The following is a 20,917-nucleotide window of genomic DNA, read 5'->3' on the forward strand; positions in this document are numbered from 1 at the left end:
AAAAATAAGTTATAAATGAACAAAACTAACAAGCATAGAATGAAGAAAGGGAAGGAGAAAGGGAAGGGAAAACACTGTATAGTGAGATATTAAAGATGGGGTGAGGGGAGAAAGGGAGACTGGAAGGGACAGGAGGAGAGAAGAGGACAGAGGAGGGGAGGGGAGAGGAGAGGACAGGGGAGGAGAAGAGAGGACAGGGGAGGGGAGGGGAAAAGAGAGGAGAGGAGAGGAAGGGAGGGAGGGAGGGAGGGAGGGAGGGGAGAGGAGAGGAGAGGAGAGGAGAGGAGAGGAGAGGAGAGGAGAGGAGAGGAGAGGAGAGACCAGGCACTTGCAAGGCAGACAGGGTTAGTGGAACGTTTTGTGAACCATGTACCACATTAGCATGTTGTGAGTATCTATCTCACAGGATGTCTTAGTTACAGTTTCCATTGTTGCAATAAAACACCGTGACCGGCAGGCAGCTTGAAGAGAAAGGGTTTATTTGGCTTACACTTCCATATCACGATTCATCATGAAGGTATTCAAGACAGGAACTCAAGCAGAACAGGGTTCTGGAGACAGGACCTGATGCAGAGCCATGGAGGAGTGCAACGTACTGGCTTGCTCCTTGTGGCTTGCTCAGCCTGCTTTCTTATAGAACCCAGGACCACCAGCTCAGGATGGTACTACCCACAATGGGCTGGGCCCTCCCACATCAATCACTAATTAGGAAAAAGACTTACAGGATTGTCTTCAACCTGATATTATGGAGGCATTTTCTTAATTGAGGTTCCCTATGACTTTAGCTTGTATCAAATTAACATAAAACTATCCAGCACACAGGACATAAATGATACAGAGCTTCATGACGAACTAAATTGACACTTCTTAGGCTTTGAAGTCTTTGTTACAGAGTATGTAGCCAGTGTTTCATGGCAATCTGGTCATGTGATACAGAATGAAAGAGCTAAATTGGGGTTGGGGATTTAGCTCAGCGGTAGAGCACTTGCCTAGCATGCGCAAGGCCCTGGGTTCGGTCCCCAGCTCCGGGGGGGGGGGGGAGAAAGAGCTAAATATAACTCCTCCTACAACCCCGCAAGCCTCTCTGCACTGTGGGGCTCAAGTGTCCTTTGAAGCGCCTCTCGGGGTGGGTCCTGACCACAGGGAGGGTCAAGACAAGATAAGGCCTCTTGGTAATCCCTGGAAACAAGTTTTGGGCCACAGTCAGCATTTTTTTTTTTCAGAGCTGGGGACCGAACCCAGGGCCTTGCGCTTGCTAGGCAAGCGCTCTACCACTGAGCTAAATCCCCAACCCCACAGTCAGCATTTATTATCACTAACAGTGAATGTGCTGACCAGGATATAAGCAGACCATGGACATATTTGCCCTTGTTTAAATCATTGCTCGATTTCTGAAACATTTATAAATTAAAATTTCATTTTCTTCACGCTCACAAAACGAACTGATGTGAGAAATCACATGAGAAGTGTCTTATCAGCCTCTCCCTTACGAACAGGAAGTACGCTCAAGCCCAGGTTGAGTTTGGAGCCTCCAGCCTGCTCTGAATCTGTGAGAGGGACCAAGGCTGCAGAGCTGCAGATCTGGTGCTCCCTTTGAGAGTTGTCTTCATTGGGATTTCCATTGCTGTGAGGAGACACCATGACCAAGGCAACTCTTATAAAGGACAACATTTGATTGAGGCTGGCTTACAGGTTCAGAGGTTCAGTCCATTATCACCATGATGGGAAACAGGGAAGCATCCAGGCAGATATGGTGATGGAGAAGGAGCTGAGAGTTCTACATCTTGATCCACAGACAGCAGAAGGGGACTAGGTTCCACAACTGGGCAGAGCTTGAGCATAGGAGACCTCAAAGCCCAACCCCACATCAACACACTTCCTCCAACAAGGCCACACCTCCTTCCATGAAAAGACTTACCTCGTAGCCAGTATGCAAAAGAAAAGGGAGGGGAGCTAGGCTTGGTGGCTGTGCATTTAGTCTCAGCACTGGAGAAGCCAAGGCAGGTGGATCTGTGTGAGCTTGAGGGCAGACTCCTCTACATAGAGAGTTCCAAGACAACCATGACTAAATAGAGACTCTGCCCCCCACCTCAACAAAAAAGGAAAAAGGAAGGAGAAAGGGGGAGCGATTCCACATTTCCTTCAAGAGCACATCTCCAATAACCTAAGAGTTCTCACTAGGACCTCTTAAAGTTTTACAATCTCCAAGGGACAACTCTGGGACCTTTAACCTGGACCTTTGAGGGCACTCCAGATCCAAGCACACACCCTGGCAGACCATGTAGAGTTCTTCCAGTTTGAGATGACACAGGCATAGCTTTCATCTTGTAGATTGGCAACTGCTCTTGGTGCATTATTTTTTCATAATGGATGAAAGTTCTAGAAGCATATTCTGAAAGAGATTTCAAAAAATAGACTCAAAAGGACTTGTGTAATCAACTCTGCCTGTTCACTTGGAGTTCTGTGTTACAAACAGCAGGGATCCAAAGCCTGCTCCACAGAGTAGCTCTGTGCAGTTCCTGAGGTGAGTGTGAGTCATGGAGATGATTCCGTCTGCTAACCTTAGTAGGAACACCTTGAATCCTACCTGCAACTGTCCCGTTCTTTACCATGGTTGTTTGTCCAAATTCGGCCTAAAACAAATGTCAGCCTGTTCTTAAACCCCATTACAACTGTTCAATGACCCAGATCTTCACAGGGGAATGTGTCAGGTCCAAAAGGAACTCAGGACCAATGGCTGTGATGCCTATTAGCATACCAAAGCACATGGTGGCTTCCAGGCCTTCTAGGTATCACCAATACCAAATACAGGTTGCTCTTTTCAGCTCTTCTCACCCCATCTGTACCCTAAACATCAGCTCATGGCTTTCTTTCCCTCCCTCATCTTCTCATTCCCTTGGAACCCTGTCATGCCAGCTACGTTCTCTCTTGACCCATCTCTCTTCTATCTTCCCCTTTTGGCCTCCTCTTCTTGTTCCTGTCTCATGGTCTCCTTTGCCTGCGTTCTCTTTGTCGTCTTCTCTCACTCTTCCTGTCTCTCTCCTCTCAAGGCCCAGTCAAGTCTGTGGGCCATGTTCCTCATACTTCCCTCTCTATGCCCTGAACTGTTCTAGATGCATCTGGCTCTACCATCCCTCATATCTACACCTCACCAAAGCTGGGATTGCACATGCGATTTGCCATTACAGCTTTTATATGTGTATTGGATCAGAACTCTGCATTTTACCAACTGACCCATCTTCCCAGCACTCTGCCATCATGTGCATGTGCACAAACACATATTTTTCATGTTGCAATTGCTTAATTAGCTGTTCTGTTTTACAGAACCTATCCAGTGGTAAGAAAAGGCATTAGCTGGTAAAACACAAGTCTGATATGGTGGCTGGCTGCAGCTCCTGGTAACCACTACATGTTATGAACACATCGGTAATCAGGAGAACATTGATTGGTATGCATCCAGTTCCCCAGCGAAACTTGTCTTTAATGAAAGCAGTATTAATACTGTGGGTTTTAGTGCTCTTAGAGCCATCTCTTAAGTAATACTTGCCATCCTGTCTAACGGGGGCTACCATAATGTATGTTTTTACCAAGTAGGCTATCTCTTCAGCTCTGCTTCTGGTCCTTTGTTGGTTCTTCAGTCCCTCATCACAAGGCCTTCATGCCCATCTCTCTGGCCATCCCTGTCTCTACATCTCTCATCCTCCTCTGTGCCCTGGACACTCACAGCTGCTCCTCTAGAGAGCCTGGCTGTTAGGGTTTGCATGCCCTGCGTTTTTAACAGTACAGACTTCTTCCAGTCCTCTCAGCTCTGAAGAAAATTTTTTCAAGATTCAGTTCACAATGACTTCACCTATAAGTGTCCCCAGCCCACAGTTGTAGAAGCATCTGCTCCTTCCACAGACCCCGTGACACTGAGACAAGCAGACCCCTTGACATTACCCTTCTCACTGAGACAGAACTTTCACCGGTCTCATCTCCACAACTACACTTTGAGACTTTCAGCAGAAGAAATCGTATTTTAACCATACCATACATCACGTATAATCACGGTTAGTATCATTTTTCTTTTAAAAATCTATTTATTTTCATTTTATGTGCATTGGTGTTTTGCCTGCGTGTGTGTGTGTGTGTGTGTGTGTGTGTGTGTGTGTGTGTGTGTGTGTGTAAGGGTGTCAGATCTTAGAGTTACAGACAGTTGTGAGCTGCCATATGGATTCTAGGATCTGAACCCAGGTCCTCTGGAAGAGCATTCAGTTCTCTTTACTTAGTAAGACATCTCTCCAGCCCCATAGTTAATGTTTCTATAAATTTATTTTATTAACAAATGATTATTACATATTATTATTATTCACTTCAATTATTTATTACTCAATTATTAATTAAATGGGTTTAACTGAATGTAATAAATGGATGATTTGAATTTTTCAAAAATTATTTTCTCTCTCAAACCACCTCTCTTTTAATACACATATACATATGTCCCACATATGATAAAAGGAGAAGAGACAGAGGGTGAATCAACATGGCTGCTTTTACTTACCATCGATGCTCTGTGCCCAGTGGCTGATGGCAGAGGTGATGGGCTGTTTTCCCCATGTGGAAAATCCAAGCAGGAGCTATTCAGAGACCTCGAGCTTCCTGAGTCACTATGCTGTTGTCCCTTTTCTGATATCAGCCTCGATAGAAAGCTGGCCTTGCGACTACCTGGGCCTAATCTGTCTGTCCATACCCCACTCTCTCTTGCACTGCCATCGCTGCCTTGGAAGTGACTCTGGCGATCTGTGAGAGGTTTCCCTGAAACTTCTGGGCCCTGGGATCGCTCCCAGGTTTCTAACGCAGATGATGGACGGTGTTGAGAAGCTGTCATTGTACCTAACCAGGACTGAGACATTACATTCTTGGGGCAAACGATGGAATGGCATGGTTGCTGTCCCGGGTGCTGAATTCTGGCGCTGCGCTCATGTGGACATGGACTATGGACATGGAGCTGTTCACTGTTCTCAACTCTCTCAGCCCAGCCTCTTTTGCCACAGGAAACATCTACCTCAAGTTGCCTGGGATGTGGAATTTGCCACACGCTTTTAGACCTTGGTATGTTGACACGGATGACTTGCTGTTTATTGTTGGCTTGAAGTAGTGAGACTCTTTCAGGTAAAGAAGAACAAACCATACACTGCTGGGCCCCTGAGTAGTTGGTTGAATGGAACGGAGGGCCTGTTTCATTCTCAGTGTTCCCACTGCTGGATTTGCCATCGAGTGCCCTCATGATCTTCCTGATGCCGAGATGAAATATCTCCAGAATATTGAGTAACAAGGAGATGGCTGCAATGCTGTGCATAAAGAGCATGAAAATGGTCTTCTCTGTGGGCCTGGATACAAAGCAGTCCACTGCGTTGGGGCAAGGGGCTTGTGTGCACTTGTAAATAGGGTGCATTTGGAACCCATAGAGAATATATTGGCCTATCATGAACCCTACCTCTAGCACAGATCTGGTCAAGATGTGTAAGACGTAGGTGCGCAGGAGACACCCTTTCAGAGGGACTTTTTGAATCCTCTTCTGCTCCTCGAGTCTCCTCAGCTCCCTCTCAACCCTTTGTTGCTCCTCCAAGTCAAGATCTGGGTTCTCCATCTGGGCTTTGAGGTATAACTTCTTCTTCTGCCTTTGTTTCTCAAAGTCCCTGAGTCTATAGAGTGCATGGCCCATATACACCAAAGAAGGGGAAGACACAAAGATGATCTGCAAAACCCAGAATCTGATCAGAGAGATAGGGAAAGCATCATCATAACAGATATTGCTGCAACCAGGCTGCTGGGTGTTGCAGGCAAAGGAGGACTGCTCGTCATCCCAGACATCCTCAGCAGCAACACCAAGTACCAGCATTCGGAAGATGAAGAGGATAGTCAGCCAGATTTTCCCCACTATAGTGGAGTGGGAGTGGACTTCCTCTAGGATGCCACCCAGTAAATTCCAATCTCCCATGGCGAGGATTTCACATCTGCAATATACAGAGGGCAAGAAGGTTGATAAAACCGGGGGATGTCACTTATAAAGGCACATGATCGTGAGCAGCACAGAGTCTTTGCTTCAGTCAACACAACTCTGGATACTGACTTCATAGTTGAAGAAACTGGAATATTCCGAGGAGTATCAGTTTCTGAACAAAACACTAACCCTATAATCTAACCCAATTTCCTTCCTATCCTTTTCTCGGCCACAAGCAGCTCCCTTTCATTCCAGGATACCCATTAGTTTCCATCTTTGTACAATGTATTCCACAGTCTTGCTTACTTTTCTACTCATTCGAGAGGCCTATTTATCTCACTTCTAGCACGGTCTTAAGACTCAAATACTCTAGAAACTTTCTCTAAGCAGGCCAACCTCCACTTACTCTTCCCATTCCTAAGCTTCCGCAATCACACTTCTGGCATTTAGCCTAGAAGAATTTTGTGAGGTTTGCATTTTCTGTCTCACTTCCTGAAAAGATGAACCCCCTGCAAGTAAAGTCTCTCCATGGTATCTGGGTCTCTCTATACAAAAGGTATAAATATGTCCCCTTGAGTCTTCCACTGAATTAACTATCAACAGTGAAAGCAAAGTAGGATCTTCTCATATATCACACATGGCTATCATTGTAAGATAAAGGACACATTAAGAGAAACCAGCTGTGCTGCAGAGATAGCTCAGTGGTTAAGAGCACTGACTGCTCTTCCAGAGGTCCTGAGTTCAATTCCCAGCAACCATGTGGTGGCTCACAACTATCTGTAATGGGATCTGATGACCTCTTCTGGTGTGTCTGAAGACAGCAACAGTGTACTCATATACGTGAAATAAATAAATCTTCAGGGAAGGAGGGAGCGGGAGAGGGAGAGGGAGAGGGAGAGGGAGAGGGAGAGAGGGAGAGGGAGAGAGAGAGAGAGAGAGAGAGAGAGAGAGAGAGAGAGAGAGAGAGCAAGTAAATCCTTGGAAAGTGTTTCAGATCAAGGCAGTGATAATGTTGAGGCAGCCACTAAGACACATTTGGAAAGCCATGTCTTTCTTGGTTTTTCAGGACCTTTCCTCTGCATAACAGCCACAGCTGTCCTAGAATTCACTTTGTATAGCAGATTGGTCTTGAACTCACAGAGATTTGCCTGCCTCCCAAGTGCTAAAATTAAAGGGTTGTGTCACCATGTCTTGTGTCTTTATGGAATTCTTGCAAACTTGGAGAAGTTAATATAAACTGTTTCTCTAGAAGGCTTGGAGTCTAGAAAAGAGTCAAGGCATAAGTGTCATACACAGTTACTTTGTTTATCCTGGAAAAATTATGCTTTTCAAGGTTCAATAAGTCAAAACACTGTCTTAGGGTTTCCGTGTCTGCTATAAAAATGCCATGACCAAAAAGCAACTTGGAAGGAAAGGGTTTGTTTATTCAGCTTATATTTCCAGATTGTAGCCCATGATTGGAAAAAGTCAGGACAGGAACTCAAGCAGGGCTGGAACCTGGAAGCAGGAGCTGATAAAGAAGCAATGGAGGGGTGCTGCTTACTGACCTGCCTTTCATGGCTTGCTCAGCCTGCTTTCTGATTGAACTGAGGACCATCAGCCCTGGAATGGCACCATCCACAATGCACTTGGCCCTCCCCTGATCAATCACTAAGATAATGCCTTACAGCCAAATCTTATGGAGGCATTTTTTTCTCAACCAAGTTTCCCTCCCCTCAGACAGCCCTAGTTTGTGTGTCAAGTTAGCACAAGACTTGCCAGCACAGTAAGCTAAAGATTTCTAATATGGGGAAGACTTCCAGATATGAAAATCAGAGAGGAAAATATAATTAAGTTGAAGTAGACAATTGTAAGGAGCAAACAAAAGAAACGTATTTTAAGTACTACCATTTTGCTTTCAGATTCCATTTAATCATAAGGAGAAGCTAAATTCAAGGCGTCAAGCTCTAGGGGAGCTTGAGACTTCCCAAAAGCTGAACAGCTTCTGATACAAACAGTTGTCTGAGTCCAGACATCTCAGGAACATCTTATAAGGAGACAGATGTCTGAGTTTCACTTCTCCATCTTGCTGGAGAGTTCCAGCAAGTTCATGTTCCTAGGCCTAGAATCGAACCCCTATCCCACCTGTCCAGTGTTTTCTTTTTTTTTTTTTTTTTTTTTTGGTTCTTTTTTTCGGAGCTGGGGACCGAACCCAGGGCCTTGCGCTTCCTAGGTAAGCGCTCTACCACTGAGCTAAATCCACAGCCCCTGTCCAGTGTTTTCTTAAACAATAAAGAATATAGAAATTGCTGTTATCTAACCTGAGGCACATAAATTATAAAAATATATAACCAATTGCCTGTTATACCATAATTGACTGTGTGCTGCTTGCCCAGTCCTTTGTCCCCTTGTCATTCTAAAATTCCAGCCTAGAGTCTAGGAGGGGACCTTGCTGCAAAAGCTGAATTAAAGGCCTTGAAGCCAGGTGCCCTGGGTACAGCCCGGTCCCTAACAGGTACTTCCTTGCCTAACCCAGCTTAACCTGTAATGTCAAAATACACCTGGATAACACACAGCCCCCCTTGCCCTGTGTTCCCAGCCTTTAAAAATGTGCACTCTCCCTTCTGGGAAGCAGTTCAGATCTTGAACTGGCCACCTCCCTGAGCACCCAGAAAACAAAGCTTCCGTCTGTCTCTGAAGTGAGTGTTCTCTGCTTCCACCCCGAAACCAACAACAATGGCACGATTTTTAATGTTTGAATCCATCTCTCTAATATTTCCTGAAGTGCTACCTCTACCTAGGCATTATCTCAGAAGCCACAAACTCAACCACAGTCGTGGTGTATCTGAGGTGTGGAACACACACATTGGGATTTCACCTGAAAAACCAACAGGAATTGGAAAGTCACTATCATTCCTCACATAAATTAATCCATAAGTCATTGTAAGACTTCCAATCACTGAATAAAATAAAATGCCATAAATGTACACATATGTGCATGTGGATGTAAGAGCTATGTGATTGTATGAGCATATATATGAGTATATGTGTGTGTATATATGTGTGTGTATGTATGTATGCATGTATGTATGTATGTATGTATGTATGTATGTATATGTATGTATGTATGTATGTATGTGTAGGAGCATGGGAAGGAAGTCCAGGAGTATAGATACAGGAAGAATTAGAAGGGAGGGAAAAGAGGCAGAAAATAGGTAAAAAAGTAAGAAAAGGGATGACAGATTTCTAAGAAAATATGACTGGGGCTGGAAGGACGGCTTTGGCTTTGGTTACGACTGGAATGGTTATGCTTCCGAGCACCCACACGGTAGATTACAACCATTCATAACTCCAGTTTCAGGAGATGCAACTCTCTCTTCTGACGGCTTCATGTACCAACCATGGAAGAGCTACACAGACATACATCCAAGCAAAACACATAAAATACACCCTTTTTATAAAGGAAGATACGATTTTATTTAGTTAAACATTCACGTAAACTTCTCCTGTTCTCATACATACCTATGAAGGAAATTTTAAATAGGATTGTCTCAGTTAGGATTTCTATTGCTGCAGTAAACCACCATGACCAAAGTGCAAGTTGAGGGAAAAGGGGACGATGTGCCTTACACTTCCATTATCACTGACCATCATCACAGGAAGTCAGAACTCAAACAAGGTAGGAACCTGGAGGCAGGAGCTTGCGTAGAGGCCACAGAGAGGTGCTGCTTAGTGGCTCTCTCTCCATGCCTTGCGCAGTCTGCTTTCTTACACAACCCAAGACCATCAGTCCAGGGATAGCCCCCAACCAATCACTAATTAAGAAAATGCCTTATAGGCCTGCTACAACCTCATCTCTTCTGGAGAGATTTTCCCAATTGAGGTTCCCTCCTCTCAGATGACCCCAGCTTGGATCAAGTTGACATAAAACTATCCAGTTCAAGAACTAAGAAAGTAAATGCTTCTTATAATTTGATGAGTTTTGTTTTGAGGCATAAGTCTTACTATACCGCTCAGACTGGCGAAAGAAAGAAAGAAAGAAAGGAAAAGAGAAAGAAAGAAAGAAAGAAAGAAAGAAAGAAAGAAAGAAAGAGAGAAAGAAAGAGAGAAAGAAAGAAAGAAGAGAGAGAAAGAAAGAAGAGAGAGAGAAAGAGAGAGAGAAAGAAAGAAAGAAAAGAAAAGAAAAAGAAAAAAAAAGAAATTCTCCTGCCTTAACTTCCCAAGTGTTAGACTTTCAAGCATGAACCATAGCACTGTCTACCTCACAAAATTTGGAAAAAATTAGAACATTTTAATAGTTCATTCTATATATTTGCGAGATATTCAAAATGTTAAATAAGATTGTAGAGATTTTTAAATTTAATTTATATTAATTTAAATATAAGTTAAATTATATTTATATATCTCATATGTTTAAGTAATAATTTCTTAAGCTTGATCCTATCTAAGTTAAGGTGTTTTGTGTAATTAGTCTTCTAAAAATGTATAAAATATTCGGTTTCATTTTTAGTCTGTATTTTGACATCCTAAAATATATATGCTTAATTTTGTCACTATTTTAAATGTGAAAATTGTTTTTTAAATAGAAAAGAAATTTTTTTCTGAGGTTCTCAAGAAATCACAGTAAACTGACACCAGTGTGAAATAACAAGGTCGTGTGCAAAAGTTGTTCTAAGTTCCCTAAAAAGAACTTCCTACCAACTACAGTGAACTGACTACAGACCCTTAAATCATTCTGGCTTGTTGACTAACAAATGCCAATTTAGCATCTCCTGTTTGATAAGCTAACCGTCCTTGCTGCCCAGAGATTTTAGATTGTTTCTTTCTATCCCACAAGGGATCTCTTATACATTTCTCATAATCAGCCCAGCCTGCCCATTTATCACTTACCTTAAAGTCAGACCAGAAAATTCCACTGGAGTTTGCAGGACCTTCAAGTTGCACCATGTGTGGCTGTTTAACAGAACAGCTGCTTCTGCTGCTGCCTGCTGGTACAAAGGCTCCGGTCAGGTGGCTGTGGGGCTCTAATTCAAAATGAACACGGCAGTTTCCATCAATGTAGTCTGACCTAGTTGCCACTCCCATCCTCCAACTAAAACTGTCCTTTGCTAATCTGCGACTTTCTTGTAGCATTTGTTTAGTTGATACCATGTTAGGACACCTTCTGGTAGACCTCATTCGGAAACAAAGAGTAAAACAGATAATAGTCGTCACTTTTTGTTTGTGAATTTGATTTGAGTTGAGTATATTTCTGTAGTTCATTGATTGCTCTGGAAATCAACACTCGCAGATCAATAAGCCGTGTCCAGTTTCATAGCTGCCTGGGGTGAATCTGGCCTCATCAAATGTGAGCAAAAATGAGTGGAGTGACAATCAGACCTAAAGCTATGCCGTGCTAAAATGCGAAGCATCTGCAAGGCAGGATCAACACTTATACATCAGAGGGGAGTTGAGCCTGTGTACAGTGCATTCTAGTGAGAGTCCATTAGACTATGATACATGGCTCGGGAAATACTTTTCTTTTCTTTTTTTTTTTTTTTTTTTGGTTCTTTTTTTTCGGAGCTGGGGACCGAACCCAGGGCCTTGCGCTTCCTAGGTAAGCGCTCTACCGCTGAGCTAAATCCCCAGCCCCAATACTTTTCTCTATATAGAGATTACGGGAAAACTAAGAGTATCCTCAGAGCCCACATCCGATTTTAGAAGAGAACTAGAATTCCAGAAAGTTCAAATAACTTGCAGAAAATCAGGAACTAGTTTCTCTAATTCGTAATTCACAGCATCTTTAATAGTCATATTGTAAGAGTATATCATCTTACTGTAACATTGAATGGACTGACAGTACTGTTAGGTCTCAAAGAAACCTGAGACAAAAGGCTAACTGAGGAGCCTATGTAACATATCAAAGCAGATGCTGGCAACCAGGCTCTCAGTGAGTACCTATAGCACAGTCCTGGCTCTTCAGCACCTCTCTCCTCTATCCCTGGGGTCAGTTGAATATGCTTGGCCCAGGGAGTGACACTACTTGAAGGTGTGGCCTTGTTGGAGTAGGTATGGCCTTGTTAGAATAAGTGTGCCATTGTGGGTGTGGGCTTTAATACCCTCTTCCTAACTTCCTGGAAATCAGTCATCTGTTTGACATTGGAACAAGATGTTGACCTCTCGGCTCCTCTTGTGCCATGCCTGCCTGGGTGTTGCCATGCTTCTGCCTTGATGATAATGGACTGAACCTCTGAACCTGTAAGCCAGCCTCAATTAAATGTTGTCCTTTACAAGAGTTGCCTTGGTCATGGTGTCTGTTCACAGCAGTAAAACCCTAACAAAGACAAACTCCAACCTAACCCTCTCCAGCTCTTGACCTTGGCTTCCACCCCATTTTAATTGGGGCTCTCTAGGGTAGCAAATTTTATAGAATGAATCTATCATCCATCTGCCTACCTACCTATTCATTTATATATCTGTATCTATCTCTATATATATTCGCTTATATCTCTATGTCTATATATCTATATGTATGTATCTATATTCATCTATATGTATCTTTATCTATGTACCTATCTTTAGATATATAATCTGTATATGGATTATATTTATATAAATGTTGAGAGAGAGAGGAAGAGGGGGAGAGAGAGAGAGAGAGAGAGAGAGAGAGAGAGAGAGAGAGAGACTACGGTCTGAAGGCTGCAGTCCAGCTAATCCAACAATTGCTGACTGTGAACAGAAAGTCCAAAAATTCAGTAATGGCTCAGTCCAAAGGCTGGATATCTTGGATTGTCATCAGTATGCACTGGTATCTGAAAGAAGAAGGCTCCAATGCCAAGAAAGGAATGGGTGCGCTTGCAACAGCTTCCTTCTTTTATGTCCTTATAGAGGATTCTAGCAGAAGGTGTGGTCCAGTTCTTCCTGCCTCAAGATCCAGATCAAAGGTTCAGTCTAGAAGTGGATTCTCCTACTTCAAACCAAGCAGAAAAACCTCTCACATGTGTGCCCTCCATTTGTGAATTGAAGTTCATTCCAGATATAGTCAAGTTGACAACCAAGACTAGCCATCACACACACACACACACACACACACACACACACACACACACACACACACACACCAGTTTCTTTTTTCATATAAAACCCAGACATTTTGGCTGCATTCTTTTTTTTTTAGCCTTTTCTTGGCTCCTCTCTTCATCCATTTGCCTTCTCTCCTCTTCCCTCTCTCTTCTCCCCTCTCATGGCCTGGTTTATTCTGCTGGCCATGCTCAGTCTGGACTCTTCCAGATGTCTCTGGCTGTGCTCTCCCTCATATCTACAACAAAAATCTTCTCCTAAACCATACCTAAGAACTCATTTTCTCATTTTCATTCAAACACTAGAACCCACAATGGTTCTATACCATAGCTCTGAGATACATTCCTAAGCATGGACTTTTCCAGATAAAATGTTGAACTAAATGTAAAATCACTGATATTCCTTAAGTACTACTTGCCTATCCTATTTTGTTTTGCTTTGTTTACATAAAAGATGACAATGAAAGATAAATTGCTAAGGAGTCACATTGTTTTCTTCTTTATTGAAAATAGTTTTTCACACAATGTATCCTGATTGTGTTTTCCCCTTCCTCTATTCTTTCCAATTTTCCCTATTTCCCTCCAGTCTAGATCCACTACCTTTCTGTGTCTCAGTAGAAAAAAAAATGGGCTTCTGAGGAATAATAATAATATTATAATATGGTAAGACAAACATCAGAATAAGACAAAACCAACGAACAGAAAAAAGACAGCCCAGGAAAAGGCACAAGAAGCAGATTTAGATTCAGAGACTCACTATCTTATTATGATCTGTGAAGACCTCTGCATGCTGCCTCAGTCTCTGAGCTCCTATGTGCATCCACACTGTTGTATTTTAAAAGCCTTGTTTCTTGGTAATGTCAGTGCCTTCTGCCTCTTACACTCTCTGCCTTCTCTTCTTCAGGGTTCCCTGAGCTGTGAGGGGAAGAATTTGATGGAGACATCCCATTTAGGACTGAATGTTCCTCCAAGGTCTCTCACTCTTTGCATAGTGTCTGCTTATAGGTCTTTGTATTTGTTCCCATCTGTTGAGGAGGAAGCTTTGAGGAGTCAAACTTCGCCTCAAGAACAGACAGACAGTCAGGAGAACTGAGTGAAAACATGCTATCTATGCGTACACTTATTTGAGTAGTAATGGGTCACTGTCCATGGAGATTTTGATATTTAATTATAAAATTTACAAGCAAAATTATGAGCTCCATACACTTAATGAATATATTCAGCATTGAAACATAAAAATTGTGACGGAACATGTCTTTAAACTCAACAATAGGGCAGCAGATACAGGCCAGTCTTAGGTCTGCTAGAGTTACATGATGAGACCATAACTCAGTAATAAATAAGTAAATAAATAAAATTGTTCATTTGTGCATAAATTAATCTGAAAAGAGATCAAGAGGTTCCTGGTGTGAACAGTCTCAAGGTGAGATTACCATATGAATAAGGAGGCAGGAAGGGCACTTGTGCAATGTATCTCTTTTGTATATACTCAAGAAAATAAATGCTCAAATTAGAAGACAAAATAAAGATTAACTATATATCTATTTATTTAATTCAAACTTTTGTTATGATCATAAAGCATCATTAAATTTCTTTGACCCTCACAGATAAGTCAATCTGACCAGTTCATCCTTGAAGACTTTTACCAACTGGGTGAATGCCATGAGGACAGAACAAAGACTGAAAGAAGACTACATCTCCAAAACCTCACAGCAATAGTAAGAAATAACATCCTGAGAAGGGTACTGTGCTGGTTTGAATGAGAATGGCCTTCATCAACTCAGATATTTGAATGCTTGGTCCCCAGTTACTGGAACTGTTTGGGAAGGATTAGGAGGTATGGTCTTGGTAGAGGCAATATATCAGTGGGGTGGGCTTTGAGGTTTAAAAGAAAAAAACACAGCCACTCCCAGTGACTCTGCCTTGTGGTTCTATCTCAAGATGTGAACTCACAGCAACTTCTCCAGTGCCATGCCTGCCCACCTGCTGCCATGCTGTCTGCCATGACAGCCCGAAACTATGAACCTCAAGTACATTCTTTCTCCTATAAGTTGCATTGGTTGTAGCATCTCATCATAGCAATAGAACAGTAACCAAGACAGTTGGTGAGGAAACACCAACTCCAAGAAGGAGAAACACAGCTGGACGTAGAACAGTGGTGAGTGAGAACTGTCGCCACGGAGAGCATCGAGTTTCGAATTTTCTGCTTCACTTCCACCAAGAGTGGTGCTGAATCTATGAGAGCTTCAGGCAAGCAAGCTCCAGAAAGTGAAAGGGGGTAGCAGAAAGATTAGAGACTGCATATATCTAAAGAGGAGGGAAAGGGGCAAAAGATGGAGAGAGCCAGGGAGACAGGTCAGTGGGTGAAAGCACTTGGAGAGGAAGCCTGACCCTACTGAGTTCTGGGGAGAACACACATGGTGGAAGGAGAGAACCAGCTCCTGCTGTCCTCTGACCTCTGCATACGCTGTGGAGTAGATGTGCCGCACCCATACACACAGTGGTAGAGCACATGCACAGTAAGAAGAAATTTAAACAATGCAAAGACAAGGAATGCTTCTAAGCTGATTCATGGCACCAATACTTGGGTCTGGCTATAACGTAGTAGTAGAAGGCATGCTTAGCATGTGAGGGCCTGGGTTCCGGGTAAAAAGAATAAAAAATAAAATAAGATACATAAAATTGAATAAAATAAAATTAAATTGAACCAAGTTCACCCATAACTGAGACAGAAATTCCTTGAGAACAGAAGGGAATGTGTGCCCTCTGTGCAGCTGCATGTTTAACATTTATGGAGGTGGAAGACGGCATTAGAAGATACACATAAATCTCTAAGTCAAGTTAATGTAGTGCAGGGTGGGTACAGAAGAAAGAGGAAGGTGTTTTCCAGAAGCTCACTTGTGTTTGGGTCTTCACCAAAGCAATATTATTCAGGGGAACCCACAGTGAGAAAATAAAGTGTTACGGAAGAAATTTCATAAACTACCAAGTTCTCATGGTTTAGCAGATAACCGCTGTTAAATTGAAGAGTAGCTTCGCCGGTAATGGGAAAGCACAGCTGCGAAAAAAAATCTTGGTGACCAAGACTAACGCTTTTCAAAATATTTTTGCAACAGCATCTTGATTACGAAATGGTGGTGTGAGAAGTAAGTTTCTCCCATAGTCTCTGGCATTTCAAGATCATGGTGTTCCGATAGGTTGGAAGGTGTGGCCCTGCTGAATGCCCACCCCACTCCCCGTTTGCCCACTGTGCATCACTCTTTGTGTCTCGGATGTGAGCTCTCAGCTTTATGATCTTTCCACCATGCCTGCCTGCTGTCATGCCTCCCAGCCATGACAGACTTTTATGTCTCTGGAATTATAAGTCCAAAACACTCTTCCTTCTATAACTCACTTCCAGCCATGGGGTTTTGCCACTGTAATAGGAAACTAACTAACACAGAGCAATGGTGTGTTAAGATTTCCAACTCAGGCTGGAAGTGTGGTTGAGCAGTGAGGAGCACTCAGCAGTTGGCTGCGTTTCGGCTCAGGACTTGGGTTTGGTTTCCAGCACTCACCTTGTGCCTCAAAAACGTACTGAAGTTCAGTTTCCAGGAATTATATAGCCATTTCAGGTCTCCACAGCACTGCACTGTGCAGATTACATGCAGTGCAATTACATGTATAAGGACCTCAAAAACATTTCTAATTTAGCAACCTGGAGTCCCCTCTGCTCTGGTCTGCACACCAGGGTTCTGCAGTCTAGACAACTCCGTGAGTATTCTCCCACAAGGTGCCATGATGCTGAGGGCCTTGGTTGTTACTCATTTATTTTGATCTTTGAGAGACCAAATCTTTTGGGTTCAGACTCCACCTTAGAGAACCTGACCTAAGGTTAAGCTCAAGTTAACTAACAGGCTGGTACCCAGCACCAGTTTATACGTCACCCCCATAGACAAGACCTATGTCTAGCACCAATTTCTCAACAAATCTGCACCCCCAGGTTACAAGCCTGCCCCTGATACTTCGCTTCCTAATAACCACCAATCAGGAGGAAAGCAGAAGTTAAGTTTATGGTTTGGCTCCCAGGACCAGCCAATTATGTTAAAGGCCATAATGGCTCCCTTATCAGCATCTATAAATGCTTGCCTAAAACTAGGCTCAGGGCTCCACCTTCCTGCTGTGTCAGGGTTGGTGGGGAGCCCAAGCTGGAGCTTGAATAAAGAGAGTCTAATGCGATTGCATTGAAGTCAGCTCCTTAGTGGTCTTTTGGGGTTCACGAACGCTTCCTGGTACAACATCTTCACTGTGACAGGTGTTCCCTGATTAAGAAGAAGTCTAGGAAGAAGATGCTGTGACCCCTGTGTTTCCCAGCCTGATAAAGTGTCCTGAATTTGGAAGAAAGCAGCTTCTTGCAGAAAGACCTCCACTGGGTTCTAGGGCATTCGGGTGCAGCCTTCTGTTCTGTTCTGTTCTGTTCTGTTCTGTTCTGTTCTGTTCTGTTCTGTTCTGTTCTGTTCTGTTCTCTGTTCTGTTGTCCCCAAGGGCTCATCAAACAGCAGCATCCAGAGAAAAAGAAAGAGGAGACAGAAATTGGAGCTGAAGAGACCCTAGACTTGGGACAAAGAGCAACTCGAAGGCTCCAGGCTCCACAAATGACAAAGTGCTTGAGGTTACAGAAAGAAGACTCATATTCTTGAGTCGTCTTGAGAGACTCAAGGTTGTGGGATTGATGGCTACTGGATTCAGGGTTCCTGGATTAACAGCTGCCAGATTCAGGGATGCAGGATTCATGGCTATATGATTCATGGTTTCTAGACCCATGGGGTCTAGATTCATGGCTACCACACTCAGGATTGCCAGATCCATGGTTTCTGGATTCACAGTTCCCAGATTCACAGCTGACAGATGTCCTCCTGATGAAGTGGCAGCACCTGCCACTCTTCCTCCTGGATGGAGTTTGATGTTGCCAAGAGGAAGCAACCAGTCCAGTGGGTGCTGAATTCCAAGCTCCAGAGTCATTGGGAGGAAGAAAAGGAGTGGGGGAAGGAGAGGGGGAGAGGAGAGGAAGAGGGGCAGGGACAGGGACAGGGACAGAGACAGGGACAGGGAGAGGATGATCCAGCGTGAGAAACACTGGCTAAGGTTAGGGAACCTGTAGCCAAGCAGGCCTGCTGAGGCCCCTAGGTTACCTGAGCAGAAAGCAGGAGGTCCCATAGAAGCAAAGCCAACAGCAGGTAGCTGGGTCATGGGGTCCCTGAAGGGTTAAGCCTAGTTTCCCAATAAGGATTGAGTCTTGGATGTCTGAAGCCCAGTGTGTCCTGTCCCTTCCTGTCTTTCACCCTAAGCCTGAGCCCCCTGTACAATGTCCACCCTAACCCCTTCCTTGCCTACTGCTTCAGTGGGGGATCCCAGAGCCCATGTCCCTGCCAGCTCCACAGACCTAAACCCCTTCCTCAGCCTTGGCTGAGATGACTGTATTTCCTCCCCAGAAGGGGTGGGATTAAACTTTTGACATTAAAATCTAGCTTTTGTCTCCTGCCCCAATGTAGCAAGACTGGCCATGTAAAAACTTTATCTGAACTCCTGCTTTAAGTCCTGAGCAGTGTGGTAAGGAATGCATTTTTAGGAGATAGTCAGACATACCCTGTAGGTCACAGTTTGTGCATAATCCTGCCCTTGTCACTCCCAATAATAAAACAAGTGCCCAGGTTTATGAAAACTAAACTAAGTCCTTCTGATTGTATCCAACAGAGTAGAAAATCCAAAGTGTACCTGGTGAATTTCTCTACCTCCTCCAACCCAGAATTCAACTGAGTTTGGAATATTCTAGATTCTACTAATGAAGGAAGAAAAAGACGGTTCCAAGACTGCGCGTTGCTCAAGGACACTAGGAAACCATTCAAAGTACCTTACAACTGAAGTTCAATAAATAAATTATAAATAAATATCTGGTTCTTTTCTAAGGTAACAATTTTGTTTCGTGTTGAAAACCAAAAGAGAAATGGAAAGAAAGAAAGAAAGAAGGAAAGAAAGAAAGAAAGAAAGAAAGAAAGAAAGAAGGAAAGAAAGAAAGAAAGGAAGGAAGAAAGAAAGAGAGGAGAAAGAAAGAAAGAAATCTTTAGGGAGGGCTTAGCTGTTAAGGGCACTGGCTGCTCTTGCAGAGAAACAGAGTATTGTTCCTAGCACCCTCACTGCAGCTCACAACAACCTGTAGCTTCATCCCAAGGAATCTGATGTACTCTTTTGGTCTCTATAGCAAGAGGCATGCACATAGCACACACACACACACACACACACACACACACACACACACATCACCACCACCACCACCACTGCCACTCATGTTGGGAAAACAAATTTTTTTAAAAAAATCTGTTTCATGAAAAAAGTGTAGAGATAAACAGAGCAAATGTCACCATTGGTTTATTAAGCCCTTTCATACTTCTGTCTTGAGTGGGCAAGAAGACACATTTCACTTTAGTATCACCACACTCCTGGGAAGATACAATCACTCGTTTTACAAAGTCCCCTCTTTAAAATGTGAAAGCATGAACACTACAGCATTCAATAACATCTGTCTTTAGATCCTATCACCAGAACCTCACTTCTGGCAGTTGATCAAAGGCGGTTTTATGAAGCATGAGATTATAGCCTAATTTTTGCCTGTAAGAATGTTCTAGAAAATGCCAGTTTTACAAATTTTATACATCCTTGGAATAGAATCAAGACTATCTCCTATTTAAGGCATGCTACAGTTTCATAAACAAGGCACTTCTTTCTGGCCATCTTTGACCAGTTTCTCCCTTCACCCCAAGATGTGACCTGCTAATGTAATGTAATCTCTTGCTCTGGAATTTAGTAATATTCCTATTCTATATTAGCCTGGAATTAAGAAATGATGTGGCTCTTCTGATCCCCAGTGCTGTGAGAACCTCAGGTTACCATGCAGACATAGTCAAGTCCAAGAACCACAACACACACAACAAATTCTGCAAATGGCACAGGATAACATCAAGAAACCCAGTTACAGGGGTTGGGGATTTAGCTCAGTGGTAGAGTGCTTGCCTAGCAAGCGCAAGGTCCTGGGTTCAGTCCCCTGCTCCAAAAAAAAAAAAAAAAAAAAAAAAAAAAAAGAAACCCAGTTACAAAGATACAAATCTCTTAAGGAGTTGACCGCAAGTTCCTGAGGAACATGCCCTTTGCCAAGAACCACAGCAGGAAGATCTGAGGAAGATGCAGACAAACACTGCAAATGCAGTGCATAGGCAGAGGCCATCAAGGCCTTGTGAAGCCTGAGGTGGCTAAGCCCAGTGTTCCAAAGGGCCCTAACCACGACCATAGCTGTCTTGTTTTTATGTTCACCCCAAGCTTGGAAACTGGATTTGAAGCTGGGTTTGAGCCCAAGGTTCAAACCAAGGCAGAGGCTGGAACTCCAGCTAAGGCTCCCAAAGGTGCCCAGGCCCCTGTGAAGGCCCCATAGGAAAGGGTTCTATCAGCCAACATGAAGACAGATGGGCTGCTGTGACATACCTAACTACACACTATTTGCAGATGACTAGTAACCTATGCTGTTTTACAATTAAACTTAGAGCCAGATCTGTCTTAAAAAAGAAGAAATGACGTTGTGAGATGAGTTATTATCACATTGTTTGCATTTGCCAATGTACCTACCAATAAGGGGTCAATTTAAGCAACTATGGTATATTCACATAATGTCACATTTCCACATAGACAAAATAATTGAAAAGCTGGGGTGTAGTGATGCACATCTATAATCCCAGCATGTGAGAGGCTGTGGCAGAAAGATTGTAGATTTGAGGGCAGGCTAGACAGCATAGAGAGTTGAAGGCAGCTAAGACCCTGTCCCAAGAACCAAAGAAGAAGAAGAAAGAGTGAAGAAATGGAGGAAGGGAAG

The 20,917-nt window shown here is 43.3% G+C and overlaps 1 protein-coding gene and 1 long non-coding RNA gene across 8 annotated transcripts; one reads left to right on the plus strand and one right to left on the minus strand.

Moving 5' to 3' along the window:
- Nucleotides 1–458: 458 nt before the first annotated feature.
- Nucleotides 459–12,879, minus strand: Gja10 (gap junction protein, alpha 10). Of its 2 annotated transcripts, NM_001411855.1 has the most exons (3): nucleotides 10,853–10,965; nucleotides 4,541–5,996; nucleotides 459–2,392 (listed from the first exon to the last, which is right to left on the minus strand). In NM_001411855.1, the coding sequence occupies exons 2-3, from the start codon at nucleotides 5,978–5,980 to the stop codon at nucleotides 2,354–2,356; spliced, it is 1,479 nt and encodes a 492-aa protein (NP_001398784.1). In that variant the 5' UTR covers nucleotides 5,981–5,996; nucleotides 10,853–10,965; the 3' UTR covers nucleotides 459–2,353. The 2 variants fall into 2 exon arrangements, with proteins under 2 accessions (NP_001398784.1, XP_008761841.1); XM_008763619.4 differs by lacking the exon at nucleotides 459–2,392 and having other exon boundaries at nucleotides 4,454–5,996; nucleotides 10,853–12,879.
- On the plus strand, nucleotides 2,383–18,947 carry LOC120102851 (uncharacterized). Of its 6 annotated transcripts, none has more exons than XR_005504693.2 (4): nucleotides 2,415–2,524; nucleotides 3,901–4,049; nucleotides 14,628–14,738; nucleotides 18,754–18,947. It is a non-coding gene; the product is annotated as an uncharacterized LOC120102851 (long non-coding RNA). The 6 variants fall into 6 exon arrangements; XR_010051777.1 differs by lacking the exon at nucleotides 3,901–4,049 and adding an exon at nucleotides 13,925–13,992 and having other exon boundaries at nucleotides 2,419–2,524; XR_005504695.2 differs by having other exon boundaries at nucleotides 2,425–2,524; nucleotides 3,957–4,049.
- Nucleotides 18,948–20,917: the final 1,970 nt, after the last annotated feature.

Source organism: Rattus norvegicus, chromosome 5 (assembly GCF_036323735.1).
Source record: "Rattus norvegicus strain BN/NHsdMcwi chromosome 5, GRCr8, whole genome shotgun sequence".
Lineage (NCBI taxonomy): Eukaryota > Metazoa > Chordata > Mammalia > Rodentia > Muridae > Rattus > Rattus norvegicus.

Excerpts from the sequence above, each read along its gene's own strand:
- Gja10 (XM_008763619.4), bottom strand. The coding sequence starts at position 5,980 with ATGGGAGATTGGAATTTACTGGGTGGCATCCTAGAGGAAGTCCACTCC.